Source organism: Acanthochromis polyacanthus, chromosome 13 (genome assembly GCF_021347895.1).
Source record: "Acanthochromis polyacanthus isolate Apoly-LR-REF ecotype Palm Island chromosome 13, KAUST_Apoly_ChrSc, whole genome shotgun sequence".
NCBI classification, from domain to species: Eukaryota; Metazoa; Chordata; class Actinopteri; family Pomacentridae; genus Acanthochromis; species Acanthochromis polyacanthus.
Genome location: NC_067125.1, coordinates 4,008,712 through 4,031,787, shown reverse-complemented (window position 1 = coordinate 4,031,787; position 23,076 = coordinate 4,008,712). Strand labels below are relative to the sequence as shown.

The window sequence follows — 23,076 nt, the reverse complement described above, 5'->3', positions numbered from 1 at the left end:
TGGGTTCTTATATGGAGTATAAAGACTGGGATCTTTTGAATCAAGTTTGTGGTTCTGTTAGTTCTTATATGGGGTTGTGTTGGTTCTCATATTGAATTCTGTTGATTGTAATGCTGGGTTCCTTTGGTTCCAGTAATAGGTTCTAATATGGGGTTAAAAATGGAAATCTTTTAGTTCTAATGCTACCTTCCATGAGCTCTAATGCAGGGTTCTGTTGGTTTTCCAGGGTCCACAAGGGATTAAAGGAGCCTGTGGAGTTCAGGGATTGCCGGTAAGTTTAGATTCCTGATTAAATATCTAGAACACCATATTCTCCTGAATACAAGGTTCTCCTAATGATCACGTACATTGTGTATTTTATGTTTGTTCTTGAGATAGTCCAACACGGTCTCACGGGGATTCGTGAAACTGTCACGTCAGTTTTTGTTTCGGTTTCGTGCGCACCAACACGATGTCGTCATGTTTTTCGTGCCGCTCACCACGAATGAAACCCGCTGTGGTAATCACATCTGAAAGTGGTTTATACCGGCGGATTCATGACGATCTAAGCTGTCCATCGGCGTTTGCGGCCGCTGCTGCAGCCGCCGGACATTCTTTAAATTCCTATGCAAATTAGGCGGATTCATGACGATCTAAGCTGTCCATCGGCGTTTGCGGCCGCCATTGCGGCCGCCGGACATCCGGCCGCTGCAGCGGCCGGATGTCCGGCGTATCACATCTGAAAGTGGTTTATACCGGCGGATTCATGACGATTTAAGCTGTCCAAACGCCGATGCACAGCTTAAATCGTCATGAATCCGCCTAATTTGCATAGGAATTTAAAGAATGTCCGGCGGCTGCAGCAGCGGCCGCAAACGCCAATGGACAGCTTAGATCGTCATGAATCCGCCGGTATAAACCACTTTCAGATGTGATTACCACAGCGGGTTTCGCTCGTGGTGAGCGGCACGAAAAACATGACGACATCGTGTTGGTGCGCACGAAACCGAAACAAAAACTGACGTGACAGTTTCACGAATCCCCGTGAGACCGGGCTGGATAGTCATGTATTTAAAGAACATTAGCTGCTGTGGAACAACTTCAGGTTCTCCAGAACCAGTTGGAGGTCATAAGTGCTGCTCTAATGTAACTTGTCTGTTAAGAACATTATTGAATACATGTTTGATTGCTGGATAAAAAAGAAGGTGGAGATCATGAGGTTCTCTCTGTGGTTCCAGGGTTTGGATGCGCTCCCGGGGATTAAAGGAGAGAAGGGGATCATAGGGTTTCCCGGACCTAGGGTGAACATCATCATTTTCACGTTATTGATCAGTTCTGGTAAAACTTGTGGTGTGGAGGTCTGTGATCAGTCTGATGTGAGCAGCTGTTGTGATTGTGTTTCAGGGGTTCTCTGGGGAACCTGGTCTAACTGGAGATAAAGGATTCAAGGTGAGTCAACACACCGGCTTCCAGTTTGTCAAAGAATTTCTGGTCTGTTGTTCCTCAGAGGTTCAGATCTGCCATTCCACCAAGGGTCAGATTTGATTTCTCAGAGGTTCAGGTTCAGGTCCTCAGAAGTTCTGGTCCAGTGTGTCAAAGCTTCAGGTCTGTTGTTCCTCAGAGGGTCATATTTGGTTCTTTGGAGGTACAGGTCCAGTTCATCTGAGAATCAGGTCCAATGTTCCTCAGAGGTTCAGATCTGTCATTCCTCAGAGGTTCAGATTTAGCTCCTCGTAGGTTCAGATTTGGTTCCTCAGAGATTCCAGACTGTTATTCCTCAAAGAGTCTGATCTGGTTTCTCAGAGGTATTGGTCTGTTTTTCTTTGAGATTCTGGGCTTTTATTCCTGAAAACTTTAGGTCTGGCTCTTCCTCAGTGGTTCTGGTCTAGTTCTTCAGAGGTTCTGGTGTGTTTTTCTTCAAAGATTCTGGTCCGGTTCCTTGTTAGTGATTTAACTGAGCGTGTTTTTGTGTACTCAGGGCATACGAGGAAGTCCTGGACTTCCAGGACTGATTGGACAAGAAGGTCCGAAGGTCAGTGTGGTTCTGGTTCTCCAGGTTTGGTCTCATTTTCAGTCACTCTGGAGAACACAGCTGAGACACAAACATGGAGAACAGTTTCTTTCAAGGAAATGTATTGATGATATTGATCATATGAAGTTCTACATATTCTTTGTTTGTCTGTTTCCAGGGTGTGATGGGAGATCCAGGTCCTAAAGGCCTCCCTCAGCACGCAGACATCACACACAAAGGTACGGATCAATACACCGATCCATCAGTTAATTGATCGGCATGTTCTGTCTCTGTCTGCTTACTGTGACATATGGCTTTTCTTCCAGGAACCCTCGGAGAACCCGGGGCCTCCGGACTGAGCGGCCCTCCAGGGGACATCGGACTGATGGGAACACATGGACCCAAAGGAGTCCTTGGCAGATCAATACCTGGTCAATACTAAACCAATCACTGTTTCTCTCTGTTTGATCATGGAGAAACGTATCAATATGATACCAGAGAGCTTAGATTTAAGGCGGTATGAGGATGCTGTCGTAAGATAAAGCGGTATAAGGGCATTGGTCGTAGATTTAAGGTGGCATGAGGTTGATTTAACTCAGTATGTGGGTTCTGTGGTCCGAGTTAAGGTGGTATGGACCTGTTGAAGTCAGATTTAAGGTGGTATGTGGTTGATTTAAGGCAGTATGAGGGTTTATAAAGTCACTGAGGCTTATGAGGTCAGATCTAAGATGGTGTGAGAGTTGTTGCCTTCTGTGCAGATTTAAGGTAGCATAAAGTCTCTAGCTCACATTTAGGGTGGTATATGGTTGATGTGTCCTGCTGAGATTTAAGGCGGTCTGACGGGTCTTTGCTGCTCTCTTCAGGACCGCCAGGTGTTCTGGGTGAGACAGGAGTTCGAGGAGAAAAAGGAGACAAAGGAGATCCAGGTCAGATGTTTCAAGATGAACTCTCACCTGGAGAACCTGGAAAACCAGGACGGGCTGGACTCAGGGGCCTTAAAGGAGAGCCTGGTGTTCCAGGTGCTAAAGAACAGAGTTACCACCTGTTAGTGTTGTTCAGCAACAGTCACTTCTAGCTGTTGTTCCACTGACTTCCTGGTTTTCTCCACAGGAAGTTACTGTCTTTCTGGAGCCCCAGGACAAACTGGAGATCCAGGTCTACAGGGGGCCCCGGGGGTTCAAGGCTTCGCAGGGTTTAAAGGTCAGTAACTGGACGTATAAATTGATATTTTTAACTGAATAGAGACTGTTAAGACTAATAAACATTTAAAGGACTTGGAAGACTTCATGGCTATGATTTGAAATTCTTCAACGGTCCATAAAGTTGTGAGATTTTGAATGCAGCTGACTTAACAGGCCGATAAAGAAACCTGAATAACAAACCATGAAAGATAGAAGAGATTGAAAAATAAGATGTATGCTCTTGCCTGGTGTTTAAACAGAGGCTCCAGAACATTTCCCTGAGGAACTCTACAATTCGTTCTCTGACATGTATAAAGAAAAAATGTTCATTGAGATAGATTTTACAAGAAAACATGTAGGGCCATTTTTAGTTACCTATATATGAAGAAATGTAGAACAAACTAAACATCTTGTGCACTAAAACAGAACTGAGTAAAACTAAAAAGTGATCCTTAATATCAGGATAAACAGAAAGAACAGGGGCTCCAGAATATTTCCCTGTGAAACTCCACAATTGACAATTTTTAAAAATTGAGCAGAATTTCTGATCTGAGCAACAAATCCTTTAACTTGTACTTCCAAAAGTGTAGCTAAATGACAGCTAATGGACTCATGACCGAGATGCTTCCCAATGAACCACATATGTGAAGTATTTTTCAAAATTGGCTTGCTTTCTTAAAGTCATAAAGAAAAAAAACTGTTGATTTTAGTTAGATTTTAGACGGGATCATGCAAGAATATTTTTAATTTTCATATTGAGGAGTCGGGCTGCACAGTGACGTAGTGGTTAGCGCTTTCACCTTGCAGCAAGAAGATCCCCGGTTCAAATCCCGGCCTGGGCCTGGAATCTTTCTGCATGGAGTTTGCATGTTCTCCCTGTGCATGCGTGGGATTTCTCCGGACACTCTGGCTTCCTCCCACAGTCCAAAAATATGCTGAGGTTAATTGGTTATTCTAAATTGCCCGTAGATGTGAGTGTGATTGTTTTGTTTGTATATGTAGCCCTGTGACAGACTGGTGACCTGTCCAGGGTGTCCCTTGCCTTTGCCCGAGTCAGCTGGGATAGGCTCCAGCACCCCCCACGACCCTAGTGAGGATAAAGCGGTGTATAGAGAATGGATGGATGGAATATTGAGGAGTTACATGTACTTAAACATGATGAACTGCTTTATTAGTACACAGAACATGAAAGTCTGTGTGCTAATAAAGCAGGTTAAAAAGGACAGAGGCTCGAGGACTTTTCCCTGAGGAACACCACATCAGCTAGTTGACATTTTAAATCTAAATTTGTGTTTCAGGTAGCAGTGGTGACTGTTCTTGCGGTCCTCCAGTTGTTCTGAGGGGGGCCCCGGGTCCAGTAGGTGACTTGGGGTCTCCGGGATCTCCAGGGGTCCCAGGGGTCCCGGGCATACAAGGAGAGAAAGGTTTACCTGGAGACAGAGGAGAGAGTGGAGAACAGGTGAGTTACCAAGCAACAATGTGAGAGGTAACGGAACAACTGAGAGCTCACTGCTGTATTTGTTTGTTTGTTTGTTTGTTTGTTTGCAGGGTCCAGCTGGGTTTCCAGGTGTTAAAGGGTTTAAAGGGCAGAAGGGAGATTTCACTGTGGCGGATTTTAAAGGTGAGTTTACAACCTTGATTAACGATTCTCTTAAGAACCTGAATTTACATCCAAGGTTTACGTATCACCAAAAATTATCAGATTTTTTGCTTTCAGATGGCTGCAAACCTCGTTAAAGTCATAATAAATCAAAAGCAGCATAACCCTCTATAAATACTGATAGTTCACGGTTTCATGTCAGCATATTGGTGGTTCTGATTGGACATTTGTGTCCAGGTGAGAAGGGAAACGTGGGCCAGCCGGGCCCTGCAGGCAGACAGGGATTCTCAGGGAGAAGAGGACCCGACGGGGATCCAGGGGTCCCTGGAAACCGTGGCCCCCAGGTCAGTCACACCTGAATCAAACTCTGCAGCCGATTGGTGAGAAGAAAAACTGTCGCATACGTTTGGAAATAAAATACTCAGATATTAAAACTAAAGATGGAGGCTTAAGTCTGTCCAATAGGTTTATATAAAGTTAGCGGTACATTTTACAATTCAGTTCAGTTTTGTTTCTATCATGCAGATTCACAACATGTATCATCTCAAAACACTTAGCGTAGTAAGGTCTAGACCCCACAGAGAGCAGAGAAAACCCAGCAATCCAAAGTAGCCTTTGGATTTTCTGTGAGCGACGTTGGGAAGGAACTAAAACCCCCTAGGATAGGGAGGGAAGAAAAAAAAACTAGCAGAAGCAGGCTCAGGGAAGGCAGACATCTGCCTCGACCGGTTGGGTGAGGGTGGGGATCGCAGGAGCACTTCAGAAAGTGAATTCTGGATCTTTACCAGCAGAAAGCAGCTTCCATTGTACAAAATAAATCTGAACTACAGAGGGTCCTTGGTTTACCACGTCCTTGACTTATGGTGTTCTGTCATTATGTGGAGCTGGTTACGTGGAACTAGTTGGCGACCGGAGTGAATGAATACGTCGTCATGCGGCGCTATAAGATGGCTTTGTTTGCATTCATCAGTTGTACAACACCTTGTATTGTGCTACATTCGCTAGCTTTTTGCCCTTTATTATGGTTCCCAAGCATAAGTCAGACTCTTCTGATGGAGTTCCGACTTACAGTGAAAGTATACTTATGTCTGGCCGTAAGAACGTAACTCCGATGTAAGTCGAGGACCCCCTGTATAGTAGACTGTCCTTGAGGTTACTTGAAGCAGCACTTCACAACCACCAGGCCACAGACTGGTACCGGGTCATGGGTCGTTTGGTTAACGGGCCACACAGAAGGAATAAAAACGCAGTCTTTTTTTCATTTTTTGCTTCCCTAAGCGTAGGAGTGGAAGTATATCAGGATCTTGTTCACGAGTGATGGGAAAATGGAGCGTAAGATGAACAGGCAGATTGGTGCAGCCGCAGCAGTAATGAAGGCGTTGTACCAAACCATCGTGGTGAAGAGGAAGCTGAGCCAGAAGATAAAGCTCTCGATTTACCGTTCATCTATGTTCCAACCCTCACCTATGGTCATGAGCTTTGGGTAGTGACTGAGAGAACAAGATTGTGGATACAAGCGGCCGAAATGAGCTTCCTCTGTGGGGTGTCTGGGCTCAGCCTTAGAGATAGGAGGAGAAGATCAGACATCTGGAGGGAGCTTGGAGTGGAGCTGTTGATCCTACACCTCTAAAGGAACCAGTAGGGGTGGTTTGGACATCTGATTCAGATGCTCCAGACAGACTTCCTTTGGAGGTTTTCTGAGCATGTCCACCTGGGAGGACACCCTGGGGTAGACACAGAACTCACTGGAGGGATTATGTATCTCATCTGGCCTGGGAAAACCTCAGAATCCCAAAGGAAGAGCTTGAAAGTGTTGCTGGGGGGAGGAAAGTTTGGAATGACCTGCTTCATCTGCTGCCTCCATGACCTGACCCTGGATAAGCGGAAGAAAATGGATAGAAAAATTGATATTTTTCATTTAGTTTAGTTTAGCGTCTACATGGTGTTTTATTTTGAAAGATGACTAGATTGTCTTGACTATATCAGTTTTCATGTCCGGCCGCTAAATGAAGCCGTCAATCTGCAAAAATTAATAAAAGACAAGCATCTCTGGAGAGCTTCTTTGAATGAGAGAGAGGCTGAGATAGACGTAAGAAGTAAATTTTGTCTTTTTTCCCTCGATAATCACATTCAACTCCAATAACACCTACACCAGCACCTGCCCTGTTCTCCATCTGGCACAATCCTTAAAAAATGACTGAAGGTTATTACTTGGTTTGAGTGAAACCAATCAGAATGTTAAAGAAAGATGATGGATGCCGGAGATGTGTGGAGAGTTGTTTTGGGGCTTTGGGCATCTTTCAAATTTATGTGTGAAAGCAGTTTGATCTTATTATTGTACGAGAACTAAACCCAGAAATAAAATTAAAAAGGAATTTTATTAGTTTAGGACACTTTTTAAAATTGAAAACATAAAAATAAGAAAATAAAAGAATATTACTTTTATGTGTGCGATGACCGGTCCACAGTAAATTGTCTTGCTTGAAACCAGTCTGTGATGGTTTAAGGTTAGAGACTACTACCTTAAAGGATGAAACCATCAGGATGTTGTGACTGAAATGAATTGAAAGGCCTGTAGGGGGCACTGCTGCTTGGTTTTATCTATGAATTCTGTAAATTCATTTCTTTTCAGGGTGACACTTTCAGCAGTTCTCCCGGAGAAAGAGGCCTCCCAGGATTTTCAGGACCAAAGGGGTTATTAGGGCCTTCAGGTTCCCCTGGAGGTGGTGTAGTCGGAGCGGTGGGGGAGCGTGGGGCCTCTGGGGACCCCGGACCTGCAGGATTTCCAGGACTTCCAGGACTGAAGGGGGTTAAAGGTAAGATTTCCCTCAGAGATAATGCTAATTAACCCAAACCATGATCAAAATAGTCTCCTTGCGCAGTGATGCTCTGTTCCCAGTGCTCCTGTAACGCTGGTGAAGCTCCCGTTCTGTAAAAATGTCAAAGACCATCGGAATCTCCCCAACTTGGACTGGACTCTTGTGAAGCTAGCTAACCTACTTGACTCCTCCCACAGGTGATACTCTGCCCTGTGCACCCCGAAACCCCGGGGCCCCTGGAGAGAAAGGAGATGCTGGAATTCCAGGTAAACAACATCTGTTTGTTGGCTTGTCTGACTTCCTGGTTACCTGTCCATCTAACTTTCCTCTCACCTGTCTGTTTGTCCAGGTTACATCGGCCTCCCGGGTCCTCCAGGTTTCCGTGGCGTCACGGGACCAGATGGAGCTAAAGGAGACAAAGGACAGTATGGATTTCCTGGACCACCTGGACGACAAGGTTCCCAAGCACACCTGTCACTTCTGTATCTCATCCGTCCTTCACCTGAGCTCTGACTTCTTTATCTTTTCTTTCCCTTTGTCAACTCCCAGGACCTCAAGGTTCAGTTGGAGATACGGGAGAAGAAGGACCTGAAGGTTTCAGCTATGGTGGAGAATCAGGTACACCCACCTGTCCTCACACCATCATCATGAATCAGTCGTACTCAAACTGAAACAAGGTCACCAAGGCTACTCACCTGGATCTCAAAGAGCCAAGGAAGGGAACCAATGCCTTCAAAAACACAGTGCAGCTTCAATGATCACTCCTGTCCATACAGGTTCTCTGGGGCTCCCAGGATCTCCTGGACTCAGAGGACCAGCCGGCGACTCTGATGTGGGGCCCTCAGGAGCAATCGGGTTTCCAGGACCACAGGGCGCTCCGGGACCCAAAGGAGTCCCCGGTCCCCCCGGCAATGACGGACAATCAGGTGACTTTCTGGAGATTTGAGGCTAAATATGTTCTGCTCCAGGCATCATGTTCTCTCTGTAAGACGGTGACAGAAACTTTTATTACCCTCCTGTACCTGTAACACATCACAGTTTCATTATAATGTTGTTTACAGCAAATGTAAAGATGAAGCTCAATACCAAAGTCAGAAGTATCAGGATGTGTTGAAGTAACTGTTTTGAACATCATGTAAAATATTTGCTGTTTGCTCAGGTGTCTTGGGTTTGTCTGGGGGCCCCGGAGTGCAGGGCCAGAGAGGAGATGATGGGGCTCCAGGTATACCTGGGCCGCCAGGGCCCACGCCTGACCAATGTGATGTAGGAAAACCTGGTTTAATGGGCCTCTTTGGCCTTCAAGGACCCATCGGACCCCCAGGTAAACCATGGTTCACTGAAACCTTTAATTCACTTCACTTTTTTCTCTCATACTGTGAAGTCATCTTTGCCTCTTCAGGTTTTCCAGGGGAAAAGGGTGAGCTCGGAGTCGAGGGTCCCCCTGGTGTAGGCCCTCAAGGCCCTGTTGGTAAACCGGGGTACTCAGGCTTCCCGGGGTACCCGGGGCCTCAGGGCCCCTCCGGTTCCAGTGGAGACTTAGGACTGCCGGGACCCGATGGTCAGAAAGGTGAGCTGCTGCCACCAACACACCTGCATTTAAATGTTTCCTGAAAACACAGCTTCACTAGAGGACTTGTTTCAGGTCTGATTGGACCTCAGGGCCTCGATGGAGGGCCAGGAGCCCCGGGACTGACCGGAGAGATTGGAGCCCCAGGAAGGACTGGAGAGAGAGGACCCAGTGGGCTGGATGGAGCTCCAGGACTTGAGGGGCCGAAAGGACAGAAAGGTACACGTAGTACTTCATATCAACATTTTAAAACTACAATACTCAATACTATATATTAACAGAGCTGTAAGCTGTTACTGTACAACAGTATTGTACATAAATACTACTAGAGTTCAGTATAATAATGTAGCACTGCATAGTACAGATGGTGAAGCATGTCTAGTTGACCTCACTTCCTCTGCATTTAAACCCTGCAGGCTGTAAAGGGGCACCAGGGCCTCCAGGACTGTTCAACTGCATCCCCATCAAAGGGCCAAGGGGCCAGCAAGGACCTCCAGGACACGTCGGGTTCCCAGGACCACGAGGTCAGAGCCACATTAGTTATCTTACAGACTGAACATGTCCATTTGCAGGGGACTAATAAAGAGTGAAAACACAACTCTGAGTCTCTGAAGCAAATCGACATTGTTGTTATTTGAGGACGTGTGTCTCTTGAGAATGAGACCCCATGTGTCAGTGAAATTTCCTGTGATAATAAAGGTTAAAGTTGAAAAATAACAAAAACCTGTTTCATTCAGATGGCAGTAGAAATAAGACCTGACGAATCAAAATGAAGAATAGTTACCTTTCAAAACGCTAAATGTCATCCATCAGCTGCTTCCACTTCAATGTTGTGCTACATTCCAGCTAATGTTCAAGTCTATGCATCAAAAAAGACTGAACATATTCTTCAAATTAAAGTTAGCTGAACATCTGCAGTTTGCTGTACAATTTACGGATGTTCCCTAAACACCTCACATGCTAGCAAGCTAACACAAGCTAAGTGCACAGAGAAGCCTCTAGTCTCCACTCAGTTACTGCAGCAGTGACCAAAAATTTGTTTGAAAAAGGTGAAATAAGGTGTCCTAATGTCATATTTACCAAAAAAATCAATTCAGTTTAGCTGCTGTGGCTGTTTTCATTTTGTTATATTTCCTACGAGCACAGAATTTCTAAAGGACGGTCAATCATTTAAATGTGGTTAAGCCAAAATTGTGATAGTATTTGATTAATTGTGTACCCCTAAATCGAGTGGAATCAAGTCAGGTTTTGCTGAGTCACAGTAAGTCAGTTAAATCAGGATTAGCATCCAGTAAGACCCTTTGAGCCACATCTCATCATTTAGCAGTCATCTTGGGAACAGGCTGCTGGAGAAGGAGCCATAACTATACTTTCAATGGGACTGCATGAAAACAAGTCCTGATAAATCTGATTAAAACCTTCAAACATTTGGCCACTTTGATCCAAAGTCACATTTCAGTGCTGCTAGATGATCCTACTTCAGCTGTTTTAAAGAAAATGACAGATCTTTGGGGGATTATGGGCAGAACATGTCCCACAACTAGCATCAACACCGAGCAGCCACAGTAATAAAACCACCGGCATAACATTTGCGTCAGTGTTCTTCATGCAACCAAAAGAGTTCTGACATGTCGGGGCAAAGATACCGGATCTCTAGTGGTGTCCAGTGGTGTCCGGCAGGCATCAGGAAGCTAGCAGATCTCTTGGGTCCTGTGGGTTGTATGGTTTAACTTCGGCCTCGATGGATTGAACTTGTTCCGAAACATCCCATTAATGATACACTGGACTGGTATTTAGGGAGTTGGGATGCTGTGTCAGTACCTGGAGCTCCTGGTTGTGTTCCTTGAGCTGTTCTTCAATGGTTTTTGAAGTGTAGTAAGGCACATTGTCTTACTGGAGGACTGTTGTTACCCAAAAGGAGTGTTCTTGGTCTGGAACAATGCTTAGATAGGTGGTACATGTCAAAATAACATCCAGATGAACACCAGGACCCAAGGTTTCCTATCAAAACATTGCATTGTTACAAAAAAGTATTGTACACTTCAGTGACCTATGGTTTTAATGTTGTGGCTGACCGATGTATGTCATTGTGTGGTTCTGCATGGATTTTTATTCAGGATTCTTTGGTCTCTTAACAGATTGTTGTCCATGGGACTATTCAATTGATTACAACAAAACAATAATTACAGCAGAAATGTTTCTATGTGCTCGCGAAGCCATTTTTTAAGGTTTGCATAAAAGTGACTCGGTTTCGTCAGTCCTTTGAATACAGCATTTAGTAAATTCATGTGACAAGAAGACATCAACCGCCACAGAAGTCTTTACCATGGTGGCCTGTTGTAAGCTAAACCTCAGTGATGCTTGCCAACATGGAACTGTTGGTAGTCTGAGCGACCTCCTCCTCGCTACAGCATTAAATACAAAGGAGCTGCAGTTTTCCATCTCATCAATCAGTATGAGGCTCCACCTGGTGATGGAATCATGTACTGCAGCTAGTAGCATACCTAATAGTAACTCTCTCAAACATTTCAGGTTGAGCTGATTTGAGCCAGGTTTGGTCAAGCAAAGTTAGTTTGAGTAGCCTGTTGACTGAGTTGGTAGAGAGTATCCCTGAATGCAAAAATAGTCTTTGAAAAACAGTGAAGTCAGGTCAATATAGGTTGAGTTGAGTCTGTACGTTTGCAGTCATAGTCAGGGTTTATTGTGGTGCTGCTCCACATACAGTGTATACCGAACAGAACATATAAAAGTTGAGTTAGTAGTAGCCAAAAGAGCTGTTGAAATTGCTACTCTGGTCCAGAACAACAGTGTTGGTATAACGGAAATATGAAAATACAAAATCAGGTGCTCTCCAGGGTTAGGGCTTCTGTCCCACATCTCTTTAAGGATGTCTTTACTATTAACTTTCTCAAATGAAACACATATTTCTCTACAGGGTCTAAAGGTGTGAAGGGAGCTAGAGGTAACCCAGGTTTTCCAGGGATCAACGGCCCTTCAGGCATTGTAGGACTCCCAGGACCTCCAGGACCACGTGGCAAACCAGGACCACCTGGACCATGTGGACGAAAAGGGCCTCCAGGACTCATTGGCTTCCCTGGACAGACTGGAGATCCAGTAAGATGAAACTACTGAATATCAGACATGCAGGTGGAGATCACTGGGTGGGCAAGATCAGGTTTATGAGGAAATCCTGGTGTGTTGAACTGATTAAAGCAGAGCTCAGTTTGCTTACAGCTTGTAAAGGCATTTAAACTAAAGAAAGAGAATTACTGACCTGTTCTCATTTGTGGTTTCAGGGTAACCCGGGATGTCCGGGGAAATTCGGGCCACCTGGTCACCAGGGATGTCCAGGACCCAAAGGTACCAGCAGATTTACAATTTGTAATATTTTATTTGTGATTTTATTCTGTGCAGGTTGTTAGGTAAGGGGTATGTTTCTGTTTCAGGTAACAAAGGAGCATCTACTGGTTGTTCTGGTCCACCTGGAGACAAGGGGCCTCCCGGACCATTTGGGACCCCAGGTAGTGATCTGGTTCTGACTCTGCAGCCGTACCAGAGTATAAAACAGAAAATGTATGTACAAATGTGCTGATTTGTTTTGTCTCTCTCAGGAATTCCTGGACCTCGAGGAGATCCTGGAATACCCGGTTTCACTGGAGGTCCAGGGCCGAAAGGATGCAAAGGAGATCCAGGCCTCCGTGGAAATCGAGGTGTTCCAGGTATGGAAGCTTACTTGGACCATGTCAGGAAACGTAGCTATTGTCTGAAATCAACACCCCCTTATTCAGACTCTGTTGGTGTCCTTCAGGTGTGTTGGGTCCTCCAGGTCCCAGAGGTCGTCCCGGTCTCCCAGGTCTGCCTGGTAAGCCGGGGGCTGATGGTCCTCCAGGACCGCAGGGCAACCCAGGACTCCAAGGTAAATGTAGACCTTGTGTTCCTGGTAGAAAGGTGTGGAAACCTCTGAATACGTTAGAAGTTTCTCGTTCCAAAAATCTGGATCAAGGCCGATCAGACCATTTCTTAACCTACCAGGATCACCTTTAGACTCTTTTGTTTACATACGTACATAAGTTTACATATACAGATGTACAGGGAGAGGAAAATTTGGGGAAGTAAATTTGAAATAATTTTCTTTATCAGAAATCAAGTGCATTACCAATCAATAGTTGATAGCACAAATTAAACACAACGGATATTTGTTCGAGGCAGATATTGCTATTTTAGTCTGAGCTGGTAGAATCACTTTACAACAAGGTTCTTGAGCATCAACAGAACATTAAGGAACAGCTTGGAGGCATTCTTTTCTTAATTATTCCATCAAGGATTTTGCGGGTGTTTCTCGTGATTGTTGTGGCCGAAAATGCCTTAATTCGCGGCAGCTTTTCTACAAAATTGCGATAAAAGTTGCAATGTTTTAAGCTTATTTGTTGTGATGAAATTGCAGGAGACGGTGACAATTGCTAAAAAGCTGCATTTTTTCCAGCTTGTAGAACATGTTTCAATACTGTAATTGACAATATTTATTCCCAAATTAATTATTTAACGTTCCAACCCATTTCCACAAAAGCTGGCAAACCATGGTGGGACACTAGCAGCAGCCAGATACTGGTTTAATATGACATGACCTAGCTATGCAGGGGGCGACAGGAATTGATGGGACTCAGAAACACCCCCACAATTTAATCAGTTGTTCCTTGTGTCATTTCCGATACATCCACAGAGGTAGATTTGTTGTAGGATCACAATCGTGATTGTCAGCAGGCCTCTGAGGAAGCATTCTTGTAGGAATTCAGCAAAGGCCTCTGGAATTCCTGAGCAGATCAAAACTCAGATAAGCTCTCCAGCACTGAACTCTCTCTCTACAGGAAGATTGGGACATGTGTATTTCTGTGTGCTTAAATTCACATGAACTAGACAGAGACCTTTCCCTTGAGATGAAGTCCCTGCTGAACATCTAAACACCTGGAATAACTTTCTCTTTTTGAAAGACAATGACTTTCATCTTTATGCTATGAATGTTTTGTTTAATGAACTTTCATGCTAAAATCCCTTCCCAGCTTTAAGAGACCCTCAGCCGGAGACATCTCCACATTCCACCAGATCAGATAACAAGCCTTAAAAACTTTTACGACTTGGAGGAGCACAGAGAGACACTCTCTCCAACTGAAGGAAAAGAACCTCTTCAAAATCAATGTTTCTGAGATGTATTTCAAATTTTCAGGATTACCAAAGTGGTAGTGAGATGATGTTGTACATTACTTCCAAAAATGGCACTTCTATCTATTACAGAAGTCCAGATATCAAAATGCCTGGTTAATTCATTTCTCCCACAGGATTTTGGAATGAATTCTAGTATTAACCTCTGAATTTATTTTCTATTTAGGTTGAAAGGTGAAAATTGTATTTACTCGTTACCACATGCATGACTTATCATATTTTCACTGTGATATATATTTATAATGTCCTAAACCTAAACGTATAGTAATGAGTCACATAATTCTACACGTTTCTCTTTCACACAACTGAATTATGGTGGAGGAATAGACAGATCGTGTTTTGCGCGTTTAATATCACAATGTTTTAATTCATTCTGGATTAGTTTTTCCATCTCTCTCTGCCCCCTTTCTCTGTGAGACAAAGAGAGTCAAATTTCGAGTGGAGAATTCGCGCCGAAGCTTCCCTCCGCCTTGAGGTCCTCCCATGGCCCCCTTGGCCTGATATAAGCCGGACAATGCCCGGTCCCCTCTTTCTTCACTCTTTGTGGAGCCTATGCTCGAGGTTCCCACTATATTTCTATAAAAAGGCGCGTCTCTTCCTATTCCTTGAAGTTTCTTAGTTTCAAAGTTGAACTATTTATCCTTTTTGCTTTTTGTAACTTAAAGCTAGACATTATGCTCATTTTTACCCGTTTTACTCCGAAGAACTGATTAAGAAACAGTTTTTTTAAATCAAGTGACTCTCGATCAACCGACTCAATTCAGCTGTGACCACCGGAGACCTGCTGGACCAGGTCCATTTGTGCGGAACCGATCAACCTACAGCAGGGCAGCGAAACGGTGCCAGGAGACCATACTACACTCGGGAACCAACGAAGTCCAGAGGCGTGGTAAAGCGTCACCGGCCCGCATAGTCCCAGCCCAAGACGGTTCACTTCAGTAAATCCAGCTGAGTTTGCTCTGATTCTGATTTCTGGGTTGATACTATTAATCACTTGATTAATTCAATTCACTTAATCCATTATTCTTTTACAAATCATTAGAATTCTTAATCCAAATTACCGTTTACCTCGTCAGGTTAGTTATCTGGCTCTTCTCTCACCATATTTCCGGTCACAATATGCTAATTTGAACACACGCACACGCACCCACATGTCATAAACACGCATGCACACACACACACACACACACACACACACACCACTGGTCACTGTAAATAGGATCTCACTTGTTTATTCAATAGAATAGCGAATAAATGCTTTCATTTAGACCAAATTACAGCTTTGTGTGTTTCCTTGTGCAAGAACGTGGGTCCCTTTAACCGAAGATTCAAGCCTCTAAGATATAAGACTGATCAAAATTTAAATTAATGATTTTTTTTATTAATGTTAATTATTTCCCTAGGAACCTAGAGTGGTGCCCAAAACAAGTGCAGTTATTACGTAGTGTCTCCTACATTCACTTGTTGCCATGGTTACCGTGCCGCTATCAGACGCCGTGCCGCTATGACTCCTTAACAAATCTGTGGATCCAAACTTTAAGCTGTATCACTACCGAAGTCTAATCATTTGGTCCTTGTGTCATTTCTGACCGACCCTGAGAATTTCATTCAAATCCCTGAGTCTGTTTTGAGTGATGTTGGTAACAGAGGAAGGATTCACACACGCTGATCGTCACATAACTCCGCCATGTTCTTTGGTGGAATAAATAATCTAATTTACCTTCATTCTTTCAGTGCTCTAACTCATCTGGATGCAACAGTTTCCTTTATGGTGATTTATGTGGTCTGTTGTCTGATCATTTCAGCCGTTTTAATATGTTTCGTGTTTTTAAAAAAAGTGTGTATCAATTGATGATTTTTTTTTCTTTTTTGTATTCCACCACAATATTGCACGGTGGTAAAACAGTTTAGCTCCGCTTTGGTGAAGAACATCAGTGAATTAATTGTTTATCACGGTTTTCAGCAGTAATTGTTGTTGGTAAATGAGAGACATTAGTATCACACATGTCTGCATCTTCAAACCATAAACAGGAAGTGAATTCGGTGACGTACGTGCATTAGGTTTGCGCTGGGAGCTGCTATGATTGGTGGAACTCATGGGAGGCGGGCCAAAATTGCGGGAAAGTTGCGGTGATTGGACAAAATTGCAAGGCCGCGCAAAATTCACGGAGATTGGTTGATTTCACGTGAATTCGCGTGATCGCAACATCACAAATTCCTGGAGGGACTGCTTAATGCATTGCAGAAGCTATTTGGTTGTCAGGCATATACATCGGACTGATTGTAATAGCTTGACTGTACTTGAAGTGAGTATTAACCTAGGAACTGGGACTCAATATTACCAGGTGACTCAGGTCAGATTGAGAACAAAAAACCTAGACATTTCTAGTTTAGAATTGAAGAGTTCATTTGCAAAAACAGATAACTCCGTTATGATAAATGTTCAGAAAACTTTTTATTTTATTGTTTACTTGAGATAACATCAATCAAGCTGAAGTTGAGTGGATTTGACTCAATAGAAAAATACATGACAAAACAGAGAAAAAATAAATTATTAGTGTTATTATTATTATTATCTCAAGTAAACAATGAAAAGAAGAGTTTTCTGAAAATTTATAAAACGGAGTTACCTGTTTTGCAAATAAACTCTTCAGTTGCTGTTCGGTTCCCATCAGTCACTCGAACTATTAGGTCACCCGATGTCACCCTGTTACTGCTGTCTGAATCTGCTTTTTGAAATGAAAACTTCAATTGGGTTGTGCCTTTAGTCGCTGAGTGCTAATTAGGGCGGGTTTTTTGATGAATGCAGTTTAGTGGGGTTAAATGTACTCTCTATATTTAGATACAGTCAGTGATTATGTTGCTTTGAAAATCCTACTGTGTTGTGGATCCTGCAAACAATACATGAATTCAGATATGTGAGTTGGATTTTAAAAATTGTCTTCACTGCTCAGGTCCTCCTGGACCACTCGGACTTCACGGACTGGATGGACTGAAAGGTGTAAAGGGGGACATGGGGACCAGAGGTATGAGTCTTACAAACATAACATGGACACAAGCTGCCCAGCTGGAGTATCTACTGAAATTCATGTACAGCACAGTAGTAGAACCAGCAGATGCCATTTGACCAATGTAAAGTTAGCAACCTGAGCTTCATCCAACAGGTCCCAACAACAGCTGCATAATTTATAGCTTCAACACTGACATTATATTGGATGAACTGACTCAAACCTGCAGAGTGTTGTCACCAAACCTACAATTTTATCAACCAGTTTAAGTTAACTTTGTCTTTGAGGCAGATATTACAGAAATGGAAGACTTTGTCCAAACGGAGATCAGGGTCTCACAGACATTGTTTTATTAGATTTAAACATGAACAAAGGTAGAAGCAGTCAAACAACTGATTCTCTGACTTTTTCAAGATTGAACTACAGAAATGTATGTCGTTTTTAAAGAATCACAATAAAACACAGTAGCAACACATTTCTAAATGTCTGTCTCTTTAGGTCTGGGTGTGCCAGGTCCTCCCGGTTGCAAAGGTCTTCCAGGAGATAAGGGTCCTCCTGGTCCTCCAGGTCCATGTGGTACTTCTCAGCCTGGACCTCCAGGACCTAAAGGCCCCCAAGGACCTAAAGGTCTTTACCACTGTAGTTACTAACAGTAACATATTGTGTGAGATACTGTCAGTAACGTGTCTCTCTGTGCTCTTGCAGGACCGCCAGGTGGTTGTGGACCTCCAGGTAAACCTGGGCTGAACTGTAGAGCTCCAGTCCCAGGGGCTTATGGAGATCCTGGTAGTGCTGGCCCAGATGGAGAAAGAGGTCAGACCTTACCCTTCAGCTTGAATTAAATTTAACTGAGAAATCTCACTGGGAAACATCTGACCTGGGTTTCATGTTGCAGGAGGTCCTGGTCCTGTGGGGGATCCGGGTCCAAATCGTCCAGTTTGTGGGGATGTTGGAGACAATGGTGATTCAGGGAGCCCAGGGCCAAAGGGACCACCGGGGTGTAAAGGGCTTCCAGGACAGCCAGGCTTACCTGGAAACCCAGGACTCAAAGGTCAGGCTCTCTCCAGGTATCTGAGGTATCTATACAGAGATCTCAGCATGATGGTGACTGATTCCCTTCACAACCAGGAAACGCCTGAACTGCAGGTTTAGTATGAAGCTCCAGGGGCAACAGGGTTTATATCAGCGTAATTTGGTGCTTTTAGTCCAAACTGGGTCAGTTGCAGCATCTAGACTTAAGCCACTGACACACTACGAACGGATGTAAATGTGTTCACTCAGTCAGACGTTCATTAATAAAATCGTAGATTCACAGTCACGTTACTGCATTCATTGCTTGTACGAATGACTTCAGTCTCTGGAACAACCCCACTTTTGTCCAGCAGTTTTTTGGTACTGGCACTTTTTATGCCGACTAAACCATGCAGGTGAATCCCATCTAATAGCACCAAAAGTTATATGATTGTATCCCGCTAAGAGGAGTCGCCCCGTTGGTTTGATGTAATTTCTTTCAAAGACACATCTTTCTTTGCCTCATTAAAAAGTTTGATTGTCTTTTTCCCTACATCTTTTTCTGACCAAAAGCTGCCTGGTTTTTGGTTTCTGCTGAAGCTGTTGAATTTGGATCTACTAAAAATAATTTCCAAATGCTTTGATGAAATGCTGTTGTGGACTCATTCATAGGACCACAAAGACTGATGTGGATAGGGGTCTATATGTCGTCATCATATGTGCCAGGTCACTGGTTGCATCTTTGTCTTCATGTTGAAATATAACACTATTGAATCTGAATGATGAACAATTTCCAGGGTGTAATAAAATGAAATTATCAAAGTCTGACCAAAAATTTCATTGTGAGGACATTTATGAAGATTGAACTAATTCTGAGATGGTGCAGAAACATGTTTCCGGAATTCTGTCTGAAGTGACATAAACTGACCCATCTGCTAATAAAGGAAATTTGATAGTGACACACAGCTCATTGTCTTTGACAGCTTCCTCCTTTATAGACTCATTGTTGGCTTAATTTCAACCTCTACCTCTGAGTTCTTGGTTGTCAGGATTTGTCATGATGTACACTTACTCAGTTATGGGTAATAAAGTGTTTGTGTCTGTGCTCAGGTAATCCGGGGGATCCAGGTTTGATGGGAGTTCCTGGCAATCGTGGTCCTAAAGGTGATCCCGGTTGCAATGGACCTAGAGGACCAAAAGGAATTTGTGGGCCACCAGGTCCAAAGGGGGAAAAGGGACGAGTCTTCCCCTGCCCCACATACCCTCCTCCGCCACAGGGACCCCCGGGACCACCTGGACGCCCTGGTCGCTCAGGAGGCCCCGGCCTACCAGGAGAAAATGGCCAGAACGGGCCTAAAGGTGATCGTAGTCAAGTCAAAATAAAATCCAGAACCAGTTCTGATGAATTCAGTAGCTTCATGATGGAAGTAAAGGAAACATCACTTCAGTCTCAGTCAGCTGATCATTATGATGATTGTATTTCAGGTAAGAAGGGGGCTCCTGGATCTGTTGGACCCATAGGCTCAGTGGGGCCCCCAGGTCCAGATGGAGAGAGAGGAGACCCTGGCTTGCAAGGGGAGAAGGGAATTACGGGAGCGAAAGGTAAGTCTTCCACCTGTCTGCCCTTCTTAGTGTATTTTTTCAGTTTAGTGGTTTACATAACTATTTCTATGTCAATATTTGCTCAGGTCTGAAGATTCTCATTGATCCAGATTAGGATGTGTCTGATCCACTTTCGCTGCAGTGTTGTACACAGAGCGTTACAAGATGTACAAGGTTACTTTAGGGTTTAGTTTTGACTTGTGTGTCAAATTGTGTAATACCTGTGTGGATGTGTTTTTACGATGCAGCCTCATGTCTTTTTGTCGTAGGTGATCGTGGTCCGATCGGCGACCGCGGTCCTCCTGGGCCATCCATGAACTTGAACTCGGGCTTCCTGTTGGTGATGCACAGCCAATCGAAGAGGGTTCCCAGGTGTCCAGAGAACATGAGGGTGCTGTGGGAAGGTTACAGTCTTCTGTACCTGGAGGGGCAGGAGAAGGCTCATACTCAGGATCTTGGTATACACAAATATATAAATATATATATACACAAAGGATTCTGTGCTGTAAAACTCAAAGTTGTGTGTAGAATTTTGTTTCAAAGAAGTTTTCATGCTGCTGCCAAACCTACCTGATACTATGGGAGCGTAACTCCCATTTTGAGGCATAACTGGGAGTTACCCCCTTAATTCTCCAGTGTGTTTTGGATCTGTCCTGTCTTCACACCAGTTCTACAGCTCCAGAACCCTTACCCAACTTGAGAGTCTACCTGGACTGACTCCTTTCAACGTGAACTGGTTCTTCTGAGCTCCTCCTGGATATCACACCCAAACATCCTGCAAAAGATGCTTATTTCAGCTGCTTGGAATCTTTCAGGTGCTACCGAAATACCCTGACCAAAACCAGCTCCTCTTGTTGGATGTTGAGGTGTTCCCAGGTCAGATGAGATATGTACTCTACCTCAGGGTCTCTGGCTCCCTTACTGTATGCTGTGAAGGAACAGCATTTCCAATCCAAGTTCCTTCTGGATGTCTGAGCACCTCAACCTATCTCTAAGGCTGAGCCCAGCCATCCTATGGAGGAAAAAAATGTTTTTGATCACTTGATACGTTGACAGTGTTACTGCTGATCCTGCACTAGTCAATTTTTCTGTCACTTGTGAACAAAATCCCAAAATACTTCGCTAGAGGAAGCGATGATGAAGAGGAGGCAGCATCTTTATCACTTCAGATAACCAAGGATATCCAAAATATCTAAAATGTCCTGAGGACATTTTACAATGGAGTGGTGGAGAGACTGGGAACATCACCCAGTGGTTTGGGAACAGCACTGCTCAGACCAAAGAGCCTGTAGATCTGAGGTCAACAAAGCACACCATGGGCACAGCAGTTCACACCCTCAAGGATATCTAAACCAGGAGGAACAGATAGGGCAAACAGGATCACTGAAGACCCCTACCACACCAACAGTGGACTGAGTGGCTACACTTTGGACAGCTCCTGAGGAACATCAAGGCAAGCACAGAGACTCTGGAAGAGCATTTTCACTCATGCTATGAGGACTGTGAACTCTGACAAGGTCAAAATGCTGTACTAAGGTTCATCAGTAGGACGAGACGTTCCAATCCCAAGTTCAGCACATCAATTCTCGTAGCGCCAGGAGATTGGAGGTGACCCCTAGATGGTAACCATGAGACACATCTTCAGTTGTGTACCCCGGCGTCATTAGATGTTTTGACTCTTTACCACAAGATGCCCTCAGTTGGGATAGGGCCCCCAACAGGCTGATCAGACGCGAGTGTGTGTCTCAGTTTTATATCTAGGGCCCATTCTAGAGGCCCAAGTAGGGTCTTTCCTTTTCAGCCATAGACTTTGGCTCCCTTATTCAGCTGCACTGGCAAGGCCCTTGATTACTTTCCTGAGAAACTGTCCTCTAACTCCTAGGTCTGCCAGGAATTTTGTTGTTGACCCTCCAACAAAGCCTCTGTATGAGTCTGTGACACATAAAAACTCTTGAGCTTTAAGTCTTCAATCTAGTCCACTGTTACACAGCCAGGAAGGAATTTGCATCGCTCCTCCTAAATCCAAGGTTCAGGAATTGATCCTGAAATAAAACTTTACCAAGGAGGCTGAACATGATGATACACCAGTGATTGAAGCATATCCTCCAGTCCTGCTTTAATGAAATGGGAACCACCACCCAGGTCTGCTACTCCACAGTCAGTTTTCTCGACTTCCAGGTGAAACTGAAGAGTTGTGTCAGCAAAAACACGCCAACAGGGTTCAGAGCCTTTAGCAACCTAGGGTGAATATCATCCACAGCTGCACCTCCTCAGCAACCTCTGCCACAGATATGAATTCCACGTCAGTCCCTTGAAAGATTTTCAACAATTAACCAAAATCTCCGCCCTTTTACCTGATAGTTGGAAGCTACCATCATTTGTTTCTAGTGTTTGTGATTACCTAAACTTTTCTGTATGTTTCCAGGTCAGGCAGGCTCATGTATGCGTGTCTTCTCCACCATGCCCTTCTCCTCCTGCAACATGGGAACCTGCTCATATGCCAGTCGCAATGACAAATCTTACTGGCTGTCGACAATGGCGGCGGTGCCCAGCATCCCCGTGGTTGGGCCATCCATCGAAGACCACATCAGCCGCTGCGTGGTGTGCGAAGCCCCCTCCTCACCCGTCGCACTGCACAGCCAATCCGCCAACCAGCCACAGTGCCCACCCAGCTGGAGGAGCCTGTGGACTGGATACTCCTTCCTTATGGTGGGTACTGCAGCACCACGGCTGCTGGGGTTGTGGAAATTTGCACCCATATTTCACCTTTAAATAAGATAAACACAGGCGTGACTCAAGTGGTTGTTGAACCACCTTGAGGCATGTGAGTCCTGATTGTTAATGGGTAATTTTCCATGTGAGCTGAAGTGACTATAAAATTCTGAAACTCCCCATTAGTTAGTTTGAACTGAAGAATAAAGGTGAAACACTGTCTTCAGGAACCTAAAATGGAAGTCCAGTTGATTTCTACTGAAGCTCCTTGTGGTCACTTGAACTCACATGGCTGTTGGACTATTATCCACCAGGACTCACGTATCTCAAGACATAAATTGCTGTGAAATCAGGTGATCCAACAACCGC

The 23,076-nt window shown here is 44.3% G+C and overlaps 1 protein-coding gene across 1 annotated transcript in view; it reads left to right on the top strand.

Annotated features, from left to right (window-relative positions):
- Window positions 1–23,076, top strand: part of LOC110955174 (collagen alpha-4(IV) chain-like) — a 50,707-nt gene that overhangs the window by 20,115 nt on the left and 7,516 nt on the right. Inside the window, exons 12-44 of the mRNA XM_051958230.1 lie at window positions 227–271; window positions 1,218–1,280; window positions 1,384–1,428; window positions 1,958–2,011; window positions 2,169–2,229; window positions 2,317–2,421; window positions 2,854–3,009; window positions 3,101–3,190; window positions 4,470–4,630; window positions 4,720–4,792; window positions 5,009–5,115; window positions 7,404–7,587; window positions 7,788–7,856; window positions 7,940–8,047; window positions 8,140–8,208; window positions 8,367–8,516; window positions 8,750–8,911; window positions 8,990–9,157; window positions 9,233–9,376; window positions 9,574–9,681; window positions 12,093–12,271; window positions 12,454–12,517; window positions 12,604–12,678; window positions 12,769–12,876; window positions 12,966–13,073; window positions 17,329–17,400; window positions 17,881–18,009; window positions 18,088–18,195; window positions 18,278–18,433; window positions 19,504–19,752; window positions 19,879–19,995; window positions 20,265–20,453; window positions 22,421–22,704. Of these exons, the coding sequence (XP_051814190.1) occupies window positions 227–271; window positions 1,218–1,280; window positions 1,384–1,428; window positions 1,958–2,011; window positions 2,169–2,229; window positions 2,317–2,421; window positions 2,854–3,009; window positions 3,101–3,190; window positions 4,470–4,630; window positions 4,720–4,792; window positions 5,009–5,115; window positions 7,404–7,587; window positions 7,788–7,856; window positions 7,940–8,047; window positions 8,140–8,208; window positions 8,367–8,516; window positions 8,750–8,911; window positions 8,990–9,157; window positions 9,233–9,376; window positions 9,574–9,681; window positions 12,093–12,271; window positions 12,454–12,517; window positions 12,604–12,678; window positions 12,769–12,876; window positions 12,966–13,073; window positions 17,329–17,400; window positions 17,881–18,009; window positions 18,088–18,195; window positions 18,278–18,433; window positions 19,504–19,752; window positions 19,879–19,995; window positions 20,265–20,453; window positions 22,421–22,704 (3,960 nt within the window). The remainder of the gene's footprint in view (window positions 1–226; window positions 272–1,217; window positions 1,281–1,383; window positions 1,429–1,957; window positions 2,012–2,168; window positions 2,230–2,316; window positions 2,422–2,853; window positions 3,010–3,100; window positions 3,191–4,469; window positions 4,631–4,719; window positions 4,793–5,008; window positions 5,116–7,403; window positions 7,588–7,787; window positions 7,857–7,939; window positions 8,048–8,139; window positions 8,209–8,366; window positions 8,517–8,749; window positions 8,912–8,989; window positions 9,158–9,232; window positions 9,377–9,573; window positions 9,682–12,092; window positions 12,272–12,453; window positions 12,518–12,603; window positions 12,679–12,768; window positions 12,877–12,965; window positions 13,074–17,328; window positions 17,401–17,880; window positions 18,010–18,087; window positions 18,196–18,277; window positions 18,434–19,503; window positions 19,753–19,878; window positions 19,996–20,264; window positions 20,454–22,420; window positions 22,705–23,076) is intronic.